Source organism: Protomyctophum parallelum (genome assembly GCF_964188405.1).
Source record: "Protomyctophum parallelum genome assembly, chromosome: 19".
NCBI classification, from domain to species: Eukaryota; Metazoa; Chordata; class Actinopteri; order Myctophiformes; family Myctophidae; genus Protomyctophum; species Protomyctophum parallelum.
The window spans coordinates 4,771,196-4,789,694 of record NC_139717.1 but is presented as its reverse complement, the minus strand read 5'-3'; the positions used below and the strand labels follow the sequence as shown (position 1 = coordinate 4,789,694).

Below are 18,499 nucleotides of genomic sequence, written 5' to 3'. Positions count from 1 at the left end.
GTCTCTCCTGTAGATATTATACCCCTGTACCATTAATTCCTTATCACATGTTTCATCTAAATGTGTCTCAGATATGGCAAGTATGTGAACATTGTTAGACAACAGCAGCCTCTCAATTTCATATACTTTGTTGCGTAGACTGCAGATATTAATATGTGCCATCTTTAACCCTTTCTTTGGTAGACTAGATTGAGTGACATTGAGTCGTCTGACTGCATATCCATAGGTTAGTGTTCACCACTGACCCATAGGCCTCTCCTAAAAGAGCCAGGGGGTCACCTTTGAGTCCCTGTAGAGTTGTTCATTTATATACAGCCTATCGACTGACAATGCCACTTTATGATCCAGGGCCCAGTTTTCTCTCATTATTGGTCGCAGTATTTCCTTCTGTTATTGATCTCTGCTGGAAAGTGTTCATTTAGCCAAAGAGAGCTCCCTTTCAGTTTATTACCTCGGCTCTTCACCAATTCTTTCTGTTTGTAATGCTCAAAACAAGCTATTATTGGACGTGCTTTTCCATCCACAGGTCTGCCCATTCTGTGAACCCTAGAGAAGGTTATGTCTCTCACCACCTCAGGGGACATTTCGAGGTTGTTGGTCATAAAGTGTCTTACAGTTCCTTCAGGGTTGGCAGCGGCATTATCCTCTGCGATGCCAGCGAATATCAGATTATCTCTCATCGATCTGCACTGCATATCCAATAATGTCTCTTTCATTCTCTTGTTATCCACGGTGTTAGAGGTTACATATTGTTGTACCTTTTCTACCACACCTTTAAGGAAGGTATTTTCCTTTCTCAGGTCCTCAATCTGCTTTTGACTGAACTCCAAGCTGGTTCTCAGCTCACGGAGGTCATGTTGTAATGCGTCCAGCATATCCAACTTGCTCAGTCTGGCATTGATTGATTCAAACACCGATGCATCCACCTGACCACCTCCATGACACCACCCGACTCACTCACACTCTCCGACCCAGGTTGATGGGATCGGAGTTGTTTCTTTGGCACAGGTTTATCAGCAGCCTTTTCAGCTGCCCCTTTGTCACCACCTTTAGGCATCCCACAGCAGGTTGGAGGGTTTGCACAGTGTAGACCTCAGATAGGCCCTGGCTTCAGCAGGAGAGGCTTCAGGTAGGCCTCAAACAGAATCCACCAAATATCACCTCAAGCAGTTGTCGATCCACAGCCACTTGTTGCCTTAATCCACTTGACTGCTAATATCAATATATTAAAATATATATTGACTAAAAATCTTTAAAAACTGTAGAAATATCTTTAAAATTTTGCAGCAACAGAGCATCCCTTGGGTGCAGCAAACAGGAAACAGGAAACCTCACCACCGAAAATCCAGACTATGAACAGGCCTTTAGGCCCAATCCCAATCCACCCCCTTGCTGACTCAATGAGCCCTCACTGACTTAGCTGCGCGTTCATGTGAAGTCTGCGAGGGCTTGAGGGATGTCCCATTTGAAATCGGTAAGTCAGTGAGGGCTCAGCCCCGCCCCTTTATGTGCCCTTTGCCAAAGTCAGCGTCGATGCTGACTTTGGCAAAGAAATTACCCACAGTTCATAGCGTTACCAGTGGAATGAGGGGGATCCTCCGAACGTCAATCATTTAGCTATGCAAATTAGTTATGTATCGCGATTAGAATGTCAACAAACACAATAGTGCTTTCTCACTGTTCTCAAAAGCAGACGGAATGGAAGGATATAGGCTATATATTTAATAACAATAATAAGGGAAACATGATGAGAAATGACTAATGAGCAAAGTAAAAGAATATGGAAATGAAATGTATAATGCATATTATTATGAATATTACAACTCATATCACACAGGAAAGTGTATTTATTAAACTAATAATAAAACGATCAGCTTAAATACTAAAATAGACATGATAGACATGTGTAAATAGGCCAAGCATGTAGGTAGGTACTGGCTGTGAATAAGGACAGTTTTTATAAAGTGATGGAAAGTGTCATGAATGGCGGACTCATCTTCAAAGTGCTGTCCCATTTCTTTCACAACAATTTGGAGCCCTTGCAGCCTCTCACCCTCAAGCACTTACAGCTGACGTCATTAAAGTCAATGAGGGTCCAGGGCTCAGGGCTTGAGGGAGGCAATTGGGATTGGGCCTTAGAGGACAGGCTTTAGTCTGCATTTAAACATGTTTTAATCCTTACTGCTTATTATCAGTATTATCAGAATATGATCAGGTTATCAGAATATGATCAGGTTGTCATCTGGTACACATAGATTATTTTCCCACAGGTCAGCAGAATTGTTAATTGATAGACTAGAACAATACTGTTGCCAATTAACGTTTTATTAAATGCTTCCACTGCTCAGTATACAGTACAAGGTGATTAAAAAGATTGCTTACAGTAAGTTATCAATGAATCATTACAATGCAGTCATTTATGAATGAATCATTACAATGCAGTCATTTATGAATGAATCATTACAATACAGTAATTTATGAATGAATCATTACAATACAGTAATTTATTAATGAATCATTATAATAGTCATTTATGAATAAATCATTACAATACAGTAATTTATGAATGAATCATTATAATAGTCATTTATGAATAAATCATTACAATACAGTAATTTATGAATGAATCATTACAATACAGTAATTTATCAATTAATCATTACAATACAGTAATACACCTGCTGGAAGGTTCAAACATAATATTCCAGGAATGTTCAAAAATAGCACAAAATAGCCCAATGTACTGTAAGCTCACAACCTGTCTTGTTGTGACTTAAAAGGTTAAAGTTGTATTATTTTGTATTTCATTTTTTACTTAAGAGTAGCCAATTATTTTATACCGCCTTTTTCTCCCCAATTTAGTCGTTATGCCAATTAATTCGTTGTATTGTTGTATTCCTTGTATGTTCCTCCAACACACACACACACACACACACACACACACACACACACACACACACACACACACACACACACACACACACACACACACACACACACACACACACACACACACACACACACACACACACACACACAAATAAAATACAAATACAAATAAAAACTAAGCTATCATGACTAAAACAAGGACTAAATATATTGAAAATGTCATCAAGAAATACAAACTAGATTAAAATGTGGAGAAGAGATCCAGTAGAACTAAAAGACAAGTCATTTTATATTTGGTTGTGCTCTGCCTGATCTACAATCTCACAACGTGTCGCACTGTGACGTGTTGTGAGATTGTAGATCTGCTATTTTCAGCATGCAACCAAGTGTACAATCAGCCATTACGAAGCCAAAATACATTGTAGTCGACTAAAATCGTACACTATTTAGTCAACTAAAACTAGACTAAGACTAAAACATTTCAGATGATCAAAACATGACTAAAACGTAATACATGTTTACTCAAAAGACTATGATTAAAACTAAATGAACAACAGTGAGGAGCCCCCACCGGGAGGATGTAGAGCCTTCGTCCTCCACCTGCCGCACAACACTCCTTGATGACAGGCTATGTTGGGGGTCCCCAGTTCAATACCATTATTTTGGGGGGTCCCAAGTTCAATACCATTATTTTTTGGGGGGCCCCCAATTCAATAATGATTATTTGGGGGGGGGGGGGGGGGTCGTGGTCTGAAAAGGTTGAGAACCACATTTATAGTTGACTGGGGTCCCCCAGGGTTCTATACTAGATACTCAGTGGTTCTCAAACATTTTCATGTCAAGGACCCCCACATTGAGATTATATATTATAGGCTGCAAACTTCTATCTAAAAAGAAGGACCACCATAAGAGAGAGAGAGAGAGAGAGAGAGAGAGAGAGAGAGAGAGAGAGAGACAAGATTATAAATGAATATTTTTTTTTCTATAAATCACCTTTTCTGGCGACCCCACTTTGAGAACCTCTGCACTAGTACATGTCCCTCTTCACTGTGAAAATAGCTGATCTACAAGCTCACATAGTGCATGGTGTCGTGGACGCGCTGTGAGCTTGTAGATCTACTATGTTTGGCAGAATGTTGGTCCCCAGAATAGGGTCACTAGGGTTGGAGTTGTGAAATCTAAATTAATAACATGCTATAAAGCATCATAGTTGGTGGTTTGTATTAAAGTGGTTATGGAACAGTTTGTACTTCTGTACAATAAAATGTAACTACAGTTTTCAAATAATCATAGTGGAGTAAAAGTACAATATTTGCCTCTGAGATGTAGTGGAGTAGAAGTAAAAGTACTGACAAAGGTAAATACTCCAGTAAAGCAAAACATTCCTCAATTGTACTTAAGTACAGTATTTGAGTACATGTACTTACTTTCCACCACTGCTTGTAATTGAGTAAAAGTACACATTTTGGCTCCGAGATGTAGTGGAATAAAAGTACAAGTATTGCAAATTGGAGACACTCAAGTAAAGTACAAGTAAATGTACTTTGTTACTTTCCACCACTGACTACAAGTATTTGAAGACTTTAGTTACTTTAGATTTGGATTATTATTACAAAACATGCATTAACCCCTTCAGCACTATACATTGAGCCTTCTTAGGCCGTTTGAACATAGCAGATCTACAAGCTATATGTGAGCTTGCAGATCTGCTATTTTCAAATGCATTTTTATACTCGATCTGCAAAACAGGATTTTTTTTTACTTTCTGTAATTAAGTACATTCAAATACTTTTTGTACATTTACTCAAATACATTTTGAATCCCGGACTTTACTTTTTGGAGTATTTTCTTACAATGTGGTATTTTTTTACTTGAGTATAAAATGTGAGTACTTCTTCCACCGCTGGCAGCGGAACGCTGAGCTGCAGTTTCATCAATGGAGTGAAAACACGCTCATTTTTCACAGAGTGCTGGCAGTGTATATGAACATGGGTTATTATACCATGCTCCAGGGTCAGCACGGTGATAGTAGTATGCACAGTAACTGAGCTGATTATGAGGATATCCAATGCCCCAGTACCTGCACAATAAACACAATGTATTGACCCACATCCACTCAGTCACTCACATACAGTACCAGTACCTGCACAATAAACACAATGTATTGAACTACTTACAGTGACTTTGGTATAATTACAATAAAAACATGTAAAATGTCTCACGTTGTTGTCAGTGGTGTTCCATCCACCCACGTCCACAACGAACTGCCTCCGCTCCTTTTCAGACCAATCCATGAGAACCAGTGACCCTCAGTCCTAAATCCTTTGATGAATGCCTGATCATTTGTACATGATTGAATCATCATTAATTTGATCCAATACATTCACTTAATCATGGAAGTAGATCACATGCAACTATGTGCACGCACGCACGCACGAGCGCGCACACACACACACACACACACACACACACACACACACACACACACACACACACACACACACACACACACACACACACACACACACACACTAATACTGCAGTGTAGATGTACTCTGTTAGAAGTACTGTAGAAGTCCCGTATTCAAAATGTACTCAAGTAAAAGTACAAAAGTATCGGCATCAAAATGTCCTTTAAGTACTAAAAGTAAAAGTATGAGTCGCATCGCGACGCGTTGTGGGCTTGTAGATCTACTCTCACAACGCATCACATCGGGACGCGTTGTGAGCTTGTAGATCTATTCTGTGACGTGTTGTGAGCTTGTAGATCTATTCTCACAATGCGTCGCATCACGCGCGTTGTGAGCTTGTAGATCTATTCTCACAATGCGTCGCATCACGCGCGTTGTGAGCTTGTAGATTTGGAACCATTTGGTTCCATTTATACACTCTCAGGGTTACATACCAGTGTTGTTTTTGGCAGCTTTTCTTTAGTTTAGTTTTAGTCTCTTTGTCACAAACTGTAAGAGCAATTTCCCCTCCGCTCCACAAGGAGACTCCACAATGGTTCAGGAAGGACTTGTGGCAGTGCCTCACTGCCTCCCTCACTTCCTCCCTCTCACTTCCTCCCAATAAAGCAGGCCTGGATGCTCACTTGTCCCTTTATCCCCAACCACACAGCCACCTGTTCGCTCTGTGCATGACCAGATTTCCAATGCGTCTTTTGATCTTGTATCAGTGGCTACGTTTACATGAAGGGTGATCATTCCGAATAAATACTTCCGAATAAAATACATCCGATGTAATGTTTTTTGCCGTGAGTTTACATGGGAAATGGTCATTCCGAATGAGTGTTTATATGGAGAAGTGATAGAAGACATGATACATGTTAATTCACGTGAAACTACGCCATCTGTTGGACACATAAAATATAGGCAGTTCATTCATTGTGACTTTCAGACGAAAGACGACACTTTGAAATCCCATCATTTCATTCCGCCGTAGTTTTGAGGCTGCTGCTTGGATAGGGACGGACATATTATGTTTACCGTCTTTTTTCCCCCACTTGCTGCGGCTCCCCTTCTCCGCTGGGAAGGTGATCATCTCGTTTTTATTTGTACTTTATTATCTACAGCACGGCCAGGGCACGCAACACACTGATTATTATTGTATCGGGTCGCTCGTTATTTTTGAGAGAGAGAGAGAGAGTGTGAGAGAGAGACCGTTGAACACACACACACACACACACACACACACACACACACACACAAAATGCACAAAATAACGCGCTCTATGTGCAAACTCCTCGGCGTGGCTTGGATATGAGGCTTATGAGCGCCTTGGAGTTGGAGCGCAATGGAAATGAGCATGCTCAGAAAGACCAGAATGAATTTACATCCGAAGCAGTGTATACATGAGTCCAATTTTCTTTCAATCGCATTGAACATCGGAGTAATCCGGCCAGTGACATCGGAATGGTTTTTAGATCGCATCGAGCGTTTTCATTCGGATGTAAGTTTTTGTAGGTGTTTACATAACAACGTTTAATAGGATTGAACTTCTATTCGGAATGAAAAGGGGATTTAACTGCTCATGTAAACGTAGCCAATGTAAGTTATCCCCAATGATGTGGATTATCTTTTGTATTGATATTCTGATTTATATTATGAACTTTCTAGATGTATGGCTAAATATTATTTGAATAATATGCAATATATAATATATGATTAAAGGCCATACTATACTATAATTTAATGTTTATATGATAAAAGATACTATACTGTGGTTTGATGTTTATATTGAAAGATACTATAACTAGTTTGTTTCCTTTGTTTATTTATAGAACCGTCAAGGCAATCATCATCAATGTCAATGTCAAAAGTTGATCAATGTCAACCTTTATCCTGCAAATAAAACTGGATAATACAAAATCCTGTTTCCTGGTGGTTTGTGGCTCCAGTTGAACCTTATAACCTAACACTCTTGAATAGTTTAATTTAGTTTTAGTCACATTTTAGTGACCTGGAATGTTTTAGTGTTAGTCTAGTTTTAGTCGACTAAATATCACAATATTTTAGTCGACTAAATCTACAGTTGATTTAGTCGACTAAAATGTATTTTGGCAGGCCTTGCCAAATAATGACTTATACTGGATCTCTTGTCCACTATACTAGTCCCTTCCTAACATTTTAGTCTAGTTTTTATTGTCTCCACCAGGCCGAAGGCATGGGGATAGAGTATGTTTTGCACTGCGTCCGTCCGTGTGTCCGTGTGTGTGTCTGTCCGTCCGTCTTTCCGTCTGTGAACAGCTAATTCATATCTGCTCTTTATAGCGCCACCAGGAGACCGACATATGTAAAACACATTCTCTAATATTACTCCTTCAGATTTTATCCAAATGTCACGCAAATCGGTACTCTCCATATTCATGTTATCAAGACGGGTTTGTTTGATTTCTCATAATCCACCCTCATTGGCTACAATTGGCTTCTAAACTTTTCAGGAGTAGCCTGCTTTGTATCCGTTTTGTAAATTTCCATTTGTAAATTGCCACAACTACTCAACGCAGTGTCCGATTGTGGTGAAACTGTACATAGGCTTTGGAAGAAATGCCAGTTGACAGTTTTCAAATCAGCCTCATGGTGGTGCTACATTAACGTTACATTAACCTTGACGACCTCACAAAGGCTCAACTTATGTAACTTAAATAGCATTTTATGTAGACATAGCACTCTATAGTGTATACGCATAGTTTCATTATATATTCTACTGTTAGACAGACGTTAGGTTTGTAGTTTACATTATGATTCATGATGACTATTTTTATGTCTTTGATGTAATACCATGTGTTGTTCTTGCTTACTGTAAATCACTCTGGCATAAGAGTGTCTGATATATGCCTAAATTGTAAATTGTATGTTTGTAATAATAATCAAAACATACAAAGTAACTAGAGTTCAGAAATAATTGTAGTGGAGTAAAAGTAAAAATGTTGCCTCTGAGATGTGGTGGAGTGGAAGTACACACACACACACACACACACACACACACACACACACACACACACACACACACACACACACACACACACACACACACACACACACACACACACACACACACACACACACACACACACACACACACACACACACACACACACACACACACACACACACACACACCTGTTCTGCTGGACTGTTGATGACCACCAGATCAGCTCCTTGACTCTGACAGTAATCTCTAGCTTCCTGCCATGATATCTCTACAGTAGCTCTGTAGTAACATCCGTCTCCAAACGTCTTCCATTCACTGGGACACGACTTGACTAAAAACATCAAACAGGAGATTTACTGATGGATTTTCACTGTACTGATAATCAATTCTAACACATAGTTGTAATAAAATAATAGTATTCTGAGATGTAGTGGAGGGTAAAATTATGACTTTATTACATCAATGGTGTTTTCTACAACACATGTTTACTCAAAGTACAATAATGTATATTTGCTACTTTGTCTCTTAATACAAAACTTGTATTAAACAATTAAGCCCTATTTTAAAATTATGTTATTTGAATATATCAGATCTACAAGCCAGCATGATGAGCATGTAGATCCAAATTTATTTTGAAACGTTTGACATGCTTTGAAAGTTTGAGTACTTTTACTTTGGTATTTTGGTGCAAGTAAAACATTTTGAATACAGGCGTTTTAATTTAATTGTAACAGAGAACTTTTTATATTGTGGTATTGCTACTCTTACTTAACCCATTCAGGACAGGAACCCTTTTTGGTGTTTTAAGCATTATGTTATACTATTGAAAAATAGCAGATCTACAAGCTCATAACGCGGCACCGAGTGCCGCGCTATGAGCGCAAATCATTGAATAGGCCTATATATTCTTTCAGAGCGTAATCCACCCACCCACAGGGAGTGCAGTGCCCGGTGTCGAGTCGGTCGGACCCCCCCCCCCCCCCCCCCAGGGAGTGCAGTGCCCGGTGTCGAGTCGGTCGGACCCCCCCCCCCCCCAGGGAGTGCAGTGCCCGGTGTCGAGTCGGTCGGACCCCCCCCCCCCCCAGGGAGTGCAGTGCCCGGTGTCGAGTCGGTCGGACCCCCCCCCCCCCCCCCCCCCAGGGAGTGCAGTGCCCGGTGTCGAGTCGGTCGGATCCCCCCCCCCCCCCCCCCACAGGGAGTGCAGTGCCTTTCAACTTGCATCGTTCCAGGTAATAACTGGGTGGGGCATGCCTTTCCAACTTGGATCGTTCCAAGTAATAACTGGGTGGGGCATGCCTTTCAACTTGCATCGTTCCAGGTAATAACTGGGTGGGGCATGCCTTTCAACTTTCATCGTTCCAAGTACTAACTGGGTCCAAATTATTTATTTTAAATTATTGTTCTATGATAGTTGTCATAGTCCAGCAGTGATGATCTTAGTCAGATTTTCTACCTCTAAATCCCTGATAAAAGATAAAATAGAAATAGTAATAATACACAATATTGAATATTTATTCTAAATGTTTTGCAACATCTCTCACCTGGTGGTGGTGTCGGGCATGTCAGCGTCCTCTCCTTCATCAGCAAGTCAATATGGTCAGTCAGTCGGGTGTTCTCCTGGGTCAGGTTTCGATTCTCATTCTTTAGTTGCAAAATCTCATCCAACAGCTGGGCATTCTCCTGGGTCAGGGCGTCGCAGTTGGGCTTCTGGAACACAAATAATACAAACTATGAAAAACTATGCCATCACATTATCAAATGAAATAGTGTTGTATAAAGTACTGAACTTTATTCCTACAAAATCACCACCGTACGTTCACAGTGAATGAGTGGCTGCCGAACAGAAGCGTTCTGGTGGCCCAAACTGAACGCGGAAGTGTTGGCTGCATAGAGCCCATTAGTAAAAACATAATTTTTGGAAAAAACTAAAAACAAACATGATATGCCCGGCAGTCACCATGCTGCACCACCGTGATGTTCCTTTTACTGACGCCAAGTCTAAAATAAGAATTGAGTGCGCAGAATTATTTCAATGCAGTGGATGGAGAGAAAGATTTATGTCCAACCACAAAACGGAAACCAATGAGTGCAAAGAGGGGCACAGCCATGGGCGGGACTTGACAAAGGGTGAATTGGAGTGAGACTCAATGTGATAGTAATATCCTATTGGCCAATTGGAGTGAGACTCAATGTGATAGATCACCCCTGTGCTTGCTGCTTTACACTGGCTTCCAATTGACTGCAGAATTGTTTATTAATCACTTTTAAAGCTCTCCATGGGCTGTCTCCCATGTACATAACTGAACTATTATTCCCCATCTCAAATGTGAGAACACTGAGGTCTTCAGGTAAAGACCTGCTCAAAGTTCCTAATACGAGACTGAGAACAAAAGGCGATAGAGCTTTTGAAGTTGTAGCCCCTACCCTATGGAATTAATTACCCCTTTCCCTAAGGAGGGCAGAATCTGTCGAGACGTTCAAAAAGCTGCTAAAAACCCTTTTGTTTCAAAAGCACTTTTCTCTGTAATATTGTCTATATGGTACTGCATGTTTATTTTTTTTAATATATTTTTTATCCCACTATTTTGTAACCCATTTTCACCCTATGTCAATCATCTAATGTGATCCTGGGCTCTACACACCCTCCGCCAACCTGGGGAGAGCAACAGACTTAACTCATGCTTCCTTCATGCTTGAGTGTCCAAGTTGCTCCTTTACACCTGACAGGGGGGAGTTTCCCTGGTTGGACGTAGCGTGTGGAAGGAACACGTTATTCCAACCAGTTCCTTTCCCCTCCATCAGGCGCCCCGGCTGGCCAGGGGGAGGCAGTTTAGAGACCAGGATTACTGCATGTTTTTGTGAGGGCACCTACCCTAGGGGACACGGGGAGAACATGCAAACTCCACACAGAAAGGTCCTTTCGCCAACCCCACCTTCAGGTATGGGCACTGATGACGTGGAGGAGGAAACACGCCGCCAGCACCCACAGCGCCCGAGCGGGAATCGAACCCAGGACCTTCTAGCATGTTTATAATATATATATATATATATATATATATATATATATATATATATATATATATACTCTGTCATTGTGTTTTCGTTTTATTGTTGATCTATGTGTTGCTCTTGTTTTATTTCATTTTATTTATTGTACAGCACCTTGTGACATTTGTTTTGAAAGGCGCTTCATAAATAAAAATTTACCTTACCTTACCTTACCTAATATCCTATTGGCCAATTGGAGTGAGACTCAATGTGATAGTAATATCCTATTGGCCAATTGGAGTGAGACTGGTTTCAGTGCTATTTGACATGACCCTCTACCATACGATGATGACATGTCATAAACATGTGACTCTGCATGTATGCATAGGGCAGAAGAAGAACTTTCATAAAACTGCAATTTTCATTGGCTCATAAAAGCTCAATTATAGTCCTACTGGGTTTTAGATATTGGTCCAAAGTTTGTGTGTAGAAAGTTCTGAGCAAATTGCCCCAAAAACCCGGGAGTAGATTTGATTTAAATGTTTTTCATGTCATTCAAATTGGTGAGAGATCTAAAGGCCAGAGGCAAAAAGTCAGAAGATGAAAGTTGTTCGGCATGAGGAGTCACATGTGCGTATAAAACGTTTATTGCCGACGGTCAAACGGTGAGCTATGCCTGTTCAAAGTTCAAAGTTAGCATTGGCAGCCATAGTCCTCTACCATATTGCATTGGCAGCCATAGTCCTCTACTAGGGGTGTGCATCTCTCCTTTACAAGACGATTCGATACGTATCGATATGCATGGGCTACGATGCGATTCAGAGACGATGCATTTATACACAGAACGATTCGAATTCGATTCGATTCGGTGGAATTCGATGCGATTTCGATTTTGTGGAATTTGAGGCGATTCGATGCGATTCGATACGATACGGTGCGATCTGACACATTTAACCTTTTTTAGATTTTTAATTTGAAGCTAGATCTATAAAGAATAGGGTTGGGACTTCATTAAAAAAACATCTAATTAATTGAAGGATTTGTGATTAATTAATCTCAATTAATCACATTTTAATCGCATATCAATAGGCCTATTTGACCTGATCAGTGAGCTTTTTTTTTCAAATGGATTTGGATACGAGTGAATCAATGAATGAATAGTGACTACATAAGCGTAGGCAATTAAAAAAGTAGTAATAATAATAGTGATAATATTATTATTTATATAATGCTTCTCTGAGTACTTAAAGACGCTTTTCAAGGGGAACATTAGAAAAGCACAGATGTGCAATAAAGTTGTGTCGTGACTCGTATCTGCGTGTGTATTCCGTCTGACGAGGAGTGGTTTGTGCTGCTAGTGCTCGTCTGTTGTCGCTGGCTGCTGATGCATATAGAGCGTCATCATAAGCATGTGCCCGTCCTGCGCTGGAAGTAGCAGATCTACAAGTTATCTACCCGTTGCAATGCACAGCGCCTTGGGCTTGTACATCTGTGTTTTTCCCTCAGTTAGTTGAATTATATCGATTCGCAGCTTTAGGATCGAACCAACGTCCGATGCAGACGCTATTTTGACCGATCCAGACACACGTGCATCGATGTAGTCGCATCGTTAATGTTAAAATCGATTATCGATTCATATTGATATTTTTTGACACCACTATCCTCTACCATATTGCATTGGCAGCCATAGTCCTCTACCATATTGCATTGGCAGCCATAGTCCTCTACCATATTGCCAGGTAAATACTGACTGCACGGTTAAGCCAGAACTGCTATTTTTGGCGGAAGAAAAAGGAAAATCACACTTGTGTGAAGTGAGGGGAGCTCTCATCATACATCATATTCCGTGCTCAGCCAATGAAATCATCACAAATGTAATTCCGGCCAATCGCTTTTCTGACATGACGTCACTGAGGTGACCACCGAACTACAACATGACGTCACCGAGGTGACCGCTGAACTACAACATGACGTCACTGAGGTGACCACCGAACTACAACATGACGTCACTGAGGTGACCACCGGACTACAACATGACGTCACTGAGGTGACCCCCGAACTACAACATGACGTCACGAGCCGCGATGAAGAGCAAACCACCGCCACCGCCCTTCTCTCTGTTTTTACTCGCCAACGCTCAACGTTATTTCAGCTCCGGTGGTCACCTCACCACCGGAGCGGTGGTCACCTCACCACCGGAGGGGTGGTCGGAGCGGTGGTCACCTCACCACCGGAGCGGTGGTCACCTCACCACCGGAGCGGTGGTCACCTCACCACCGGAGCGGTGGTCACCTCACCACCGGAGCGGTGGTCACCTCACCACCGGAGCGGTGGTCACCTCACCACCGGAGCGGTGGTCAGCTCACCACCGGAGCGGTGGTCACCTCACCACCGGAGCGGTGGTCAGCTCACCACCGGAGCGGTGGTCACCTTACCACCGAAAATCCAGACTATGAATGAGCCTTTAGAGACCAATAGACCCTTCAGGCTTGGGTCACTTTGGGTAAAAAGCATTTGGTGATCGAGTACAATAATTTGCATTTAACCCAGCGCTTTGTGAAACACACTCGCACACACAGCGTCAGGCACTAGGACCCTGCGGCCTCCACAGTGGAGCAACTCAAAACCCACCTTTTCAAACTGGCTTTCCCTACATAACACACACACACACACACACACACACACACACACACACACACACAGTCAAAGTGCAAAAAGGCCAATAGGCGATGTGCTGTTTATTCCTTATTACTATGGGAGAGTGCAATCATCCAATCCACTAAGCAACTCAAGGCAAGGGTAGCCTCGGTCTGTATTAAACAATAAAACAGAAATAAACATATTATCATTATTAGAATGAACTCAAGCATTCACTTAAATATTCACTAGCATGCAATCACATATCAAAAGGTCAACCATAAACACTGCCCATTTTCATAGGTTGACGACATAGTACAACAACTAGCAATAGGCCTGATTATTAAGAGAAATTATCCTCTTTCAATCTGCCGAGCTTGTTCTTCATAAAAATCCACCGTAGACATGTTATGAGCTACTTTCTGTCAAGACATTCTGTGCAGATGATTATTTTTCTTAAGTGCTGGAGTTTGGAAGCACTGCGTACCACCTGTTTCGAATTTGCAGATAATGCAGGAGGCAGCAGCGCAACCCGTTAACAAAAACGAGTGCTTCCAAACTGCAACACTTAGAAAAAGAATCACCTGCGGACATCTCTACATCTCTACGGTGGATTTTTATGAAAAACAAGCTCGTCAGAATGAAAGAGGATAATTCAAGCTTGGACTACAGCTGCAATATTGGTGAGTTTAACGTTGTTTAAGACAAGCAGATCGCAAACCAAATTGCATGAGTGGGGAGTCAATGGAGGGTATTGCAATCTAGATTCATCCCATTATAAACACAATGAAGTCACAGAACGTAAAATACAGAGTCACAGATTTAACTGAACTACTAAACTAGCATTCAGGACCTAAAATAATGTACTCACTTTGTTTCATGAACGCACAAAGAGAATCACATAACATATAAACAAACACAGAGCTCGTTGTGTCATATAGGCTACAGCCTACTGTAGTGCTCAGACCCAGCCAGCCAGCCAGCAAGCCACACACATAGTGCTCAGACCCAGCCAGCCAGCCAGCAAGCCACACACAGAGTGCTCAGACCCAGCCAGCCAGCAAGCCACACACATAGTGCTCAGACCCAGCCAGCCAGCAAGCCACACACATAGTGCTCAGACCCAGCCAGCCAGCCAGCAAGCCACACACAGAGTGCTCAGACCCAGCCAGCCAGCAAGCCACACACATAGTGCTCAGACCCAGCCAGCCAGCAAGCCACACACATAGTGCTCAGACCCAGCCAGCCAGCCACACACATAGTGCTCAGACCCAGCCAGCCAGCCAGCAAGCCACACACAGAGTGCTCAGACCCAGCCAGCAAGCCACACACAGAGTGCTCAGGCCCAGCCAGCCAGCAAGCCACACACATAGTGCTCAGACCCAGCCAGCCAGCCACACACATAGTGCTCAGACCCAGCCAGCCAGCCAGCAAGCCACACACAGAGTGCTCAGACCCAGCCAGCCAGCAAGCCACACACATAGTGCTCAGACCCAGCCAGCCACACACATAGTGCTCAGACCCAGCCAGCCAGCAAGCCACACACACAGTGATCAGACCCAGCCAGCCACACACATAGCTCCGTAAGGGAGTGGTTGCACCACTCAAGAAATCTTCAAAAAACTGAAGAGGCTACTGGAGATTGGAGAACCTGATTTGGACATGATCTGATGCAGGACAATGTCACTATGACAGAAAGAGAAGATGGGTCTGGCCACATTCCTTCACCCCATAATCTCAGTGGAAATTGGGGAATATGTTGTGAAATAAAAAGTCAGAAAACTGGAATGTGGGAAAATGCCTTATATTTACATTTTCTTAGTTCAAACCATTCCATGATTTCCCCATGCCCAGTTTTCCCACACATCTGTGGGCTCTCTCTCTCTCTCTGAACAGAAACAAGTCGCGATGTGGCCCCTCCCCCTTCACTTCACACACACACACACACACACACACACACACACACACACACACACACACACACACACACACACACACACACACACACACACACACACACACGACTTTGTCCATAATGTGCACGGGCTACTGGCACCGTTCCACTTCCTCATATCACGCAAGAGACGCCACACACCAGTATAGAAAGAAGTCACAGGTCACTTTGACACTTACTCACTTGTTGTAACTTGTGGGGGCTATATTGTCTTCCATGAAAAATATTTAGAAGCGATGTTAAACTCTGCATGGCTCATTTCCATGCGTCACATAGTCAGGGACCCTGCTGACGATTTGGTCCACTGTTTACCCTCCTACTGCATATATATCAGCGCTGCATGATCATGCAGATCGGCTATTTTACCGTTTGTGAGGACGCACACATGAGCGTGTGAAATGGCATGTGTGGCGTGGTGCGTGGTAAAGGGTTAAATTGCAACCACTTCACAGCTCATTGTCTCCACAAGGCTGACGGCTGGCTGCACTCTGCGCGCGCGCGTGTGTGTGCGTGCACATTTATCCTCAATATTTACTTGCTCACCCAATCAAATCATTGCTACTGTATATGGAGTGAACAGGCATCTAGAGCAAAGTGCAGACCCCACACACGGTGCACCACCCCTCCCCCAGCCCAGGCAGACAGAAATAGTACAGCGGCTAACAGCCATATTGTGAGAGAACCTTTCACTTGGTGATACAAGCGTGAAATTTGGCATGAACATGCCTCTGGGTCACCTCTTTAACTTTTTTAACCGAGCCAGCGAAAAATCCAATATGGCGGTCATTTTTCAAGATGGCCGCCAAATAAAAAAGGCCTTTTGTGGCGGTTCTGGACAACCATGGGTGCGGCCGACTCGAGACCGGGCACTGCACTCCCTGTGGGTGTGTGGAACGTGTGTCGAATTTGAAGTCGGTGGGGCGAATGTTAGCATGCTAGCATATTACCATGTTAGCATTATTATGTTAGCATTAGCATGCTACCATGTTAGCATTAAGTTAGCATTAGCATGCTACCATTTTCAGTATGAAAACTAAAAAGAAAAAAATATATATATAAAGAATATAAAATAAAAAAATAATAAAAAAATAAAAAACTATCTATCTATCTATCTATAATGGTGAAGTTTTTCCTAAAATGTGTAAGAAATGTAGACATAGGCTAACAATTAGATGTGGCGGCCATCTTGCAATAGCACCGCCATATTGGATTCTTGGATGGCTCGGTTAAAAAAGTTAAAGAGTTGACCCAAAGGAAGGTTCATGACTAATGTCACGCTTGTATCACCAAGCGAACAACCGTTCCAATAATCTGCTATATTGCACGAATTTTGTGTGCGTGTGTACATCTGTAATCCACGTAACTAGAGAACCGTTCGCCCCACCGACTTCAAATTCGACACACACGTTCCACACACCCACAGGGAGTGCAGTGCCCGGTCTCGAGTCGGCCGCACCCATGGTTGTCCAGAACCGCCACAAAAGGCCTTTTTTATTTGGCGGCCATCTTGAAAAATGACCGCCATATTGGATTTTTCGTTGGCTCGGTTAAAAAAGTTAAAGAGGTGACCCAGAGGCATGTTCATGCCAAATTTCACGCTTGTATCACCAAGTGAAAGATCGTTCCTATTATCTTTTTTAATTGCTCCCGATGTGCTAGTTGGTGCCTTGCATGGTTTCCGCTGCCATCGGTGTATGAATGTGTGTGTGAATGGGTGAATGTAATGCACAATCTCTGTAAAGCGCCTTGGATAAAGGCGCTATATAAATGCACCATTTACCATTTACCATCTGCTGTACTAAAAGACATTGTTGAAAGTAAATAAAATACTGATCTCTCTCTCTGAATATCTAAAGCGATTCTGACCTGCATGGAACCAAATGGTCCAGTTGGTCAAATGACTCTGACCATGGAACCAAATGGACCCGCAGTGGTCCAGTTGGTCAAATGACTGTCTGTTGATTCTTTACCTCCTCGAAGGTTCCCTCCTCGGCGTCAGCGAGAGCAGAACAGAGGCCCAGCAGCAGCAGATTGAGGAGATAGTCCATAACTTCTGTCCTCAGTGTCCTGGTGTCAGAGTGTGAAGTGAAGTCCTGATGCCACAGAGCACCAGGACTGAGAGAGGGGGGAGGGGGGTTTCCACTGGGGAGAGAGAGAGAGAGAGAGAGAGAGAGAGAGAGAGAGAGAGAGAGAGAGGAGGGGGGGCTGAGAGAGGGGGGAGGGGGGTTTCCACTGGGGAGAGAGAGAGAGAGAGAGAGAGAGAGAGAATGCCCAAACTCTGCATGCAGGGCTGAATTAGGCTAATATCCTTTACTTCTAAATATATAGAAAAGATCTATTAAATTCTGGAGCCATATTAAAAAGAGTGACTCAGTAATTCAGTAATTCAGCGGTGAGTTATCTCATCATAATGACCGCTTCGCTCTATAACAGACCTCTGCCTAATCAAACCCTCTCTGAGCACCAGCTGCGCCCCGCTTGATTTAGCCTACTGCTGTTTCCAACATGACAGCCATGATGTCAACACACACACTAGTGACACACAATGTCATTTACAGCTAAACATTGCTCTCAAACATGTTTTTGAAAACATTT

The 18,499-nt window shown here is 42.5% G+C and overlaps 1 protein-coding gene across 1 annotated transcript; it reads right to left on the bottom strand.

Annotated features, from left to right (window-relative positions):
* Positions 1 to 2,751: 2,751 nt before the first annotated feature.
* LOC310877305 (type-2 ice-structuring protein-like) lies at positions 2,752 to 18,001 on the bottom strand. Its single transcript, XM_083791120.1, has 5 exons — positions 17,875 to 18,001; positions 9,867 to 10,032; positions 8,514 to 8,656; positions 5,112 to 5,224; positions 2,752 to 4,969 (listed from the first exon to the last, which is right to left on the bottom strand). The coding sequence occupies exons 1-5, from the start codon at positions 17,950 to 17,952 to the stop codon at positions 4,843 to 4,845; spliced, it is 627 nt and encodes a 208-aa protein (XP_083647246.1). The 5' UTR covers positions 17,953 to 18,001; the 3' UTR covers positions 2,752 to 4,842.
* Positions 18,002 to 18,499: the final 498 nt, after the last annotated feature.

Bases quoted from the DNA above. Each gene is read 5' to 3' on its own strand.
- LOC310877305 (XM_083791120.1), bottom strand. From the start codon at position 17,952: ATGGACTATCTCCTCAATCTGCTGCTGCTGGGCCTCTGTTCTGCTCTC. The intron at 8,657-9,866 runs GTGAGAGATGTT...TGATGTTTTTAG, and splicing joins ATGCCCGACACCACCACCAG to TCAAGTCGTGTCCCAGTGAA. The intron at 4,970-5,111 runs GTGAGACATTTT...TTTATTGTGCAG, and splicing joins GGAACACCACTGACAACAAC to GTACTGGGGCATTGGATATC.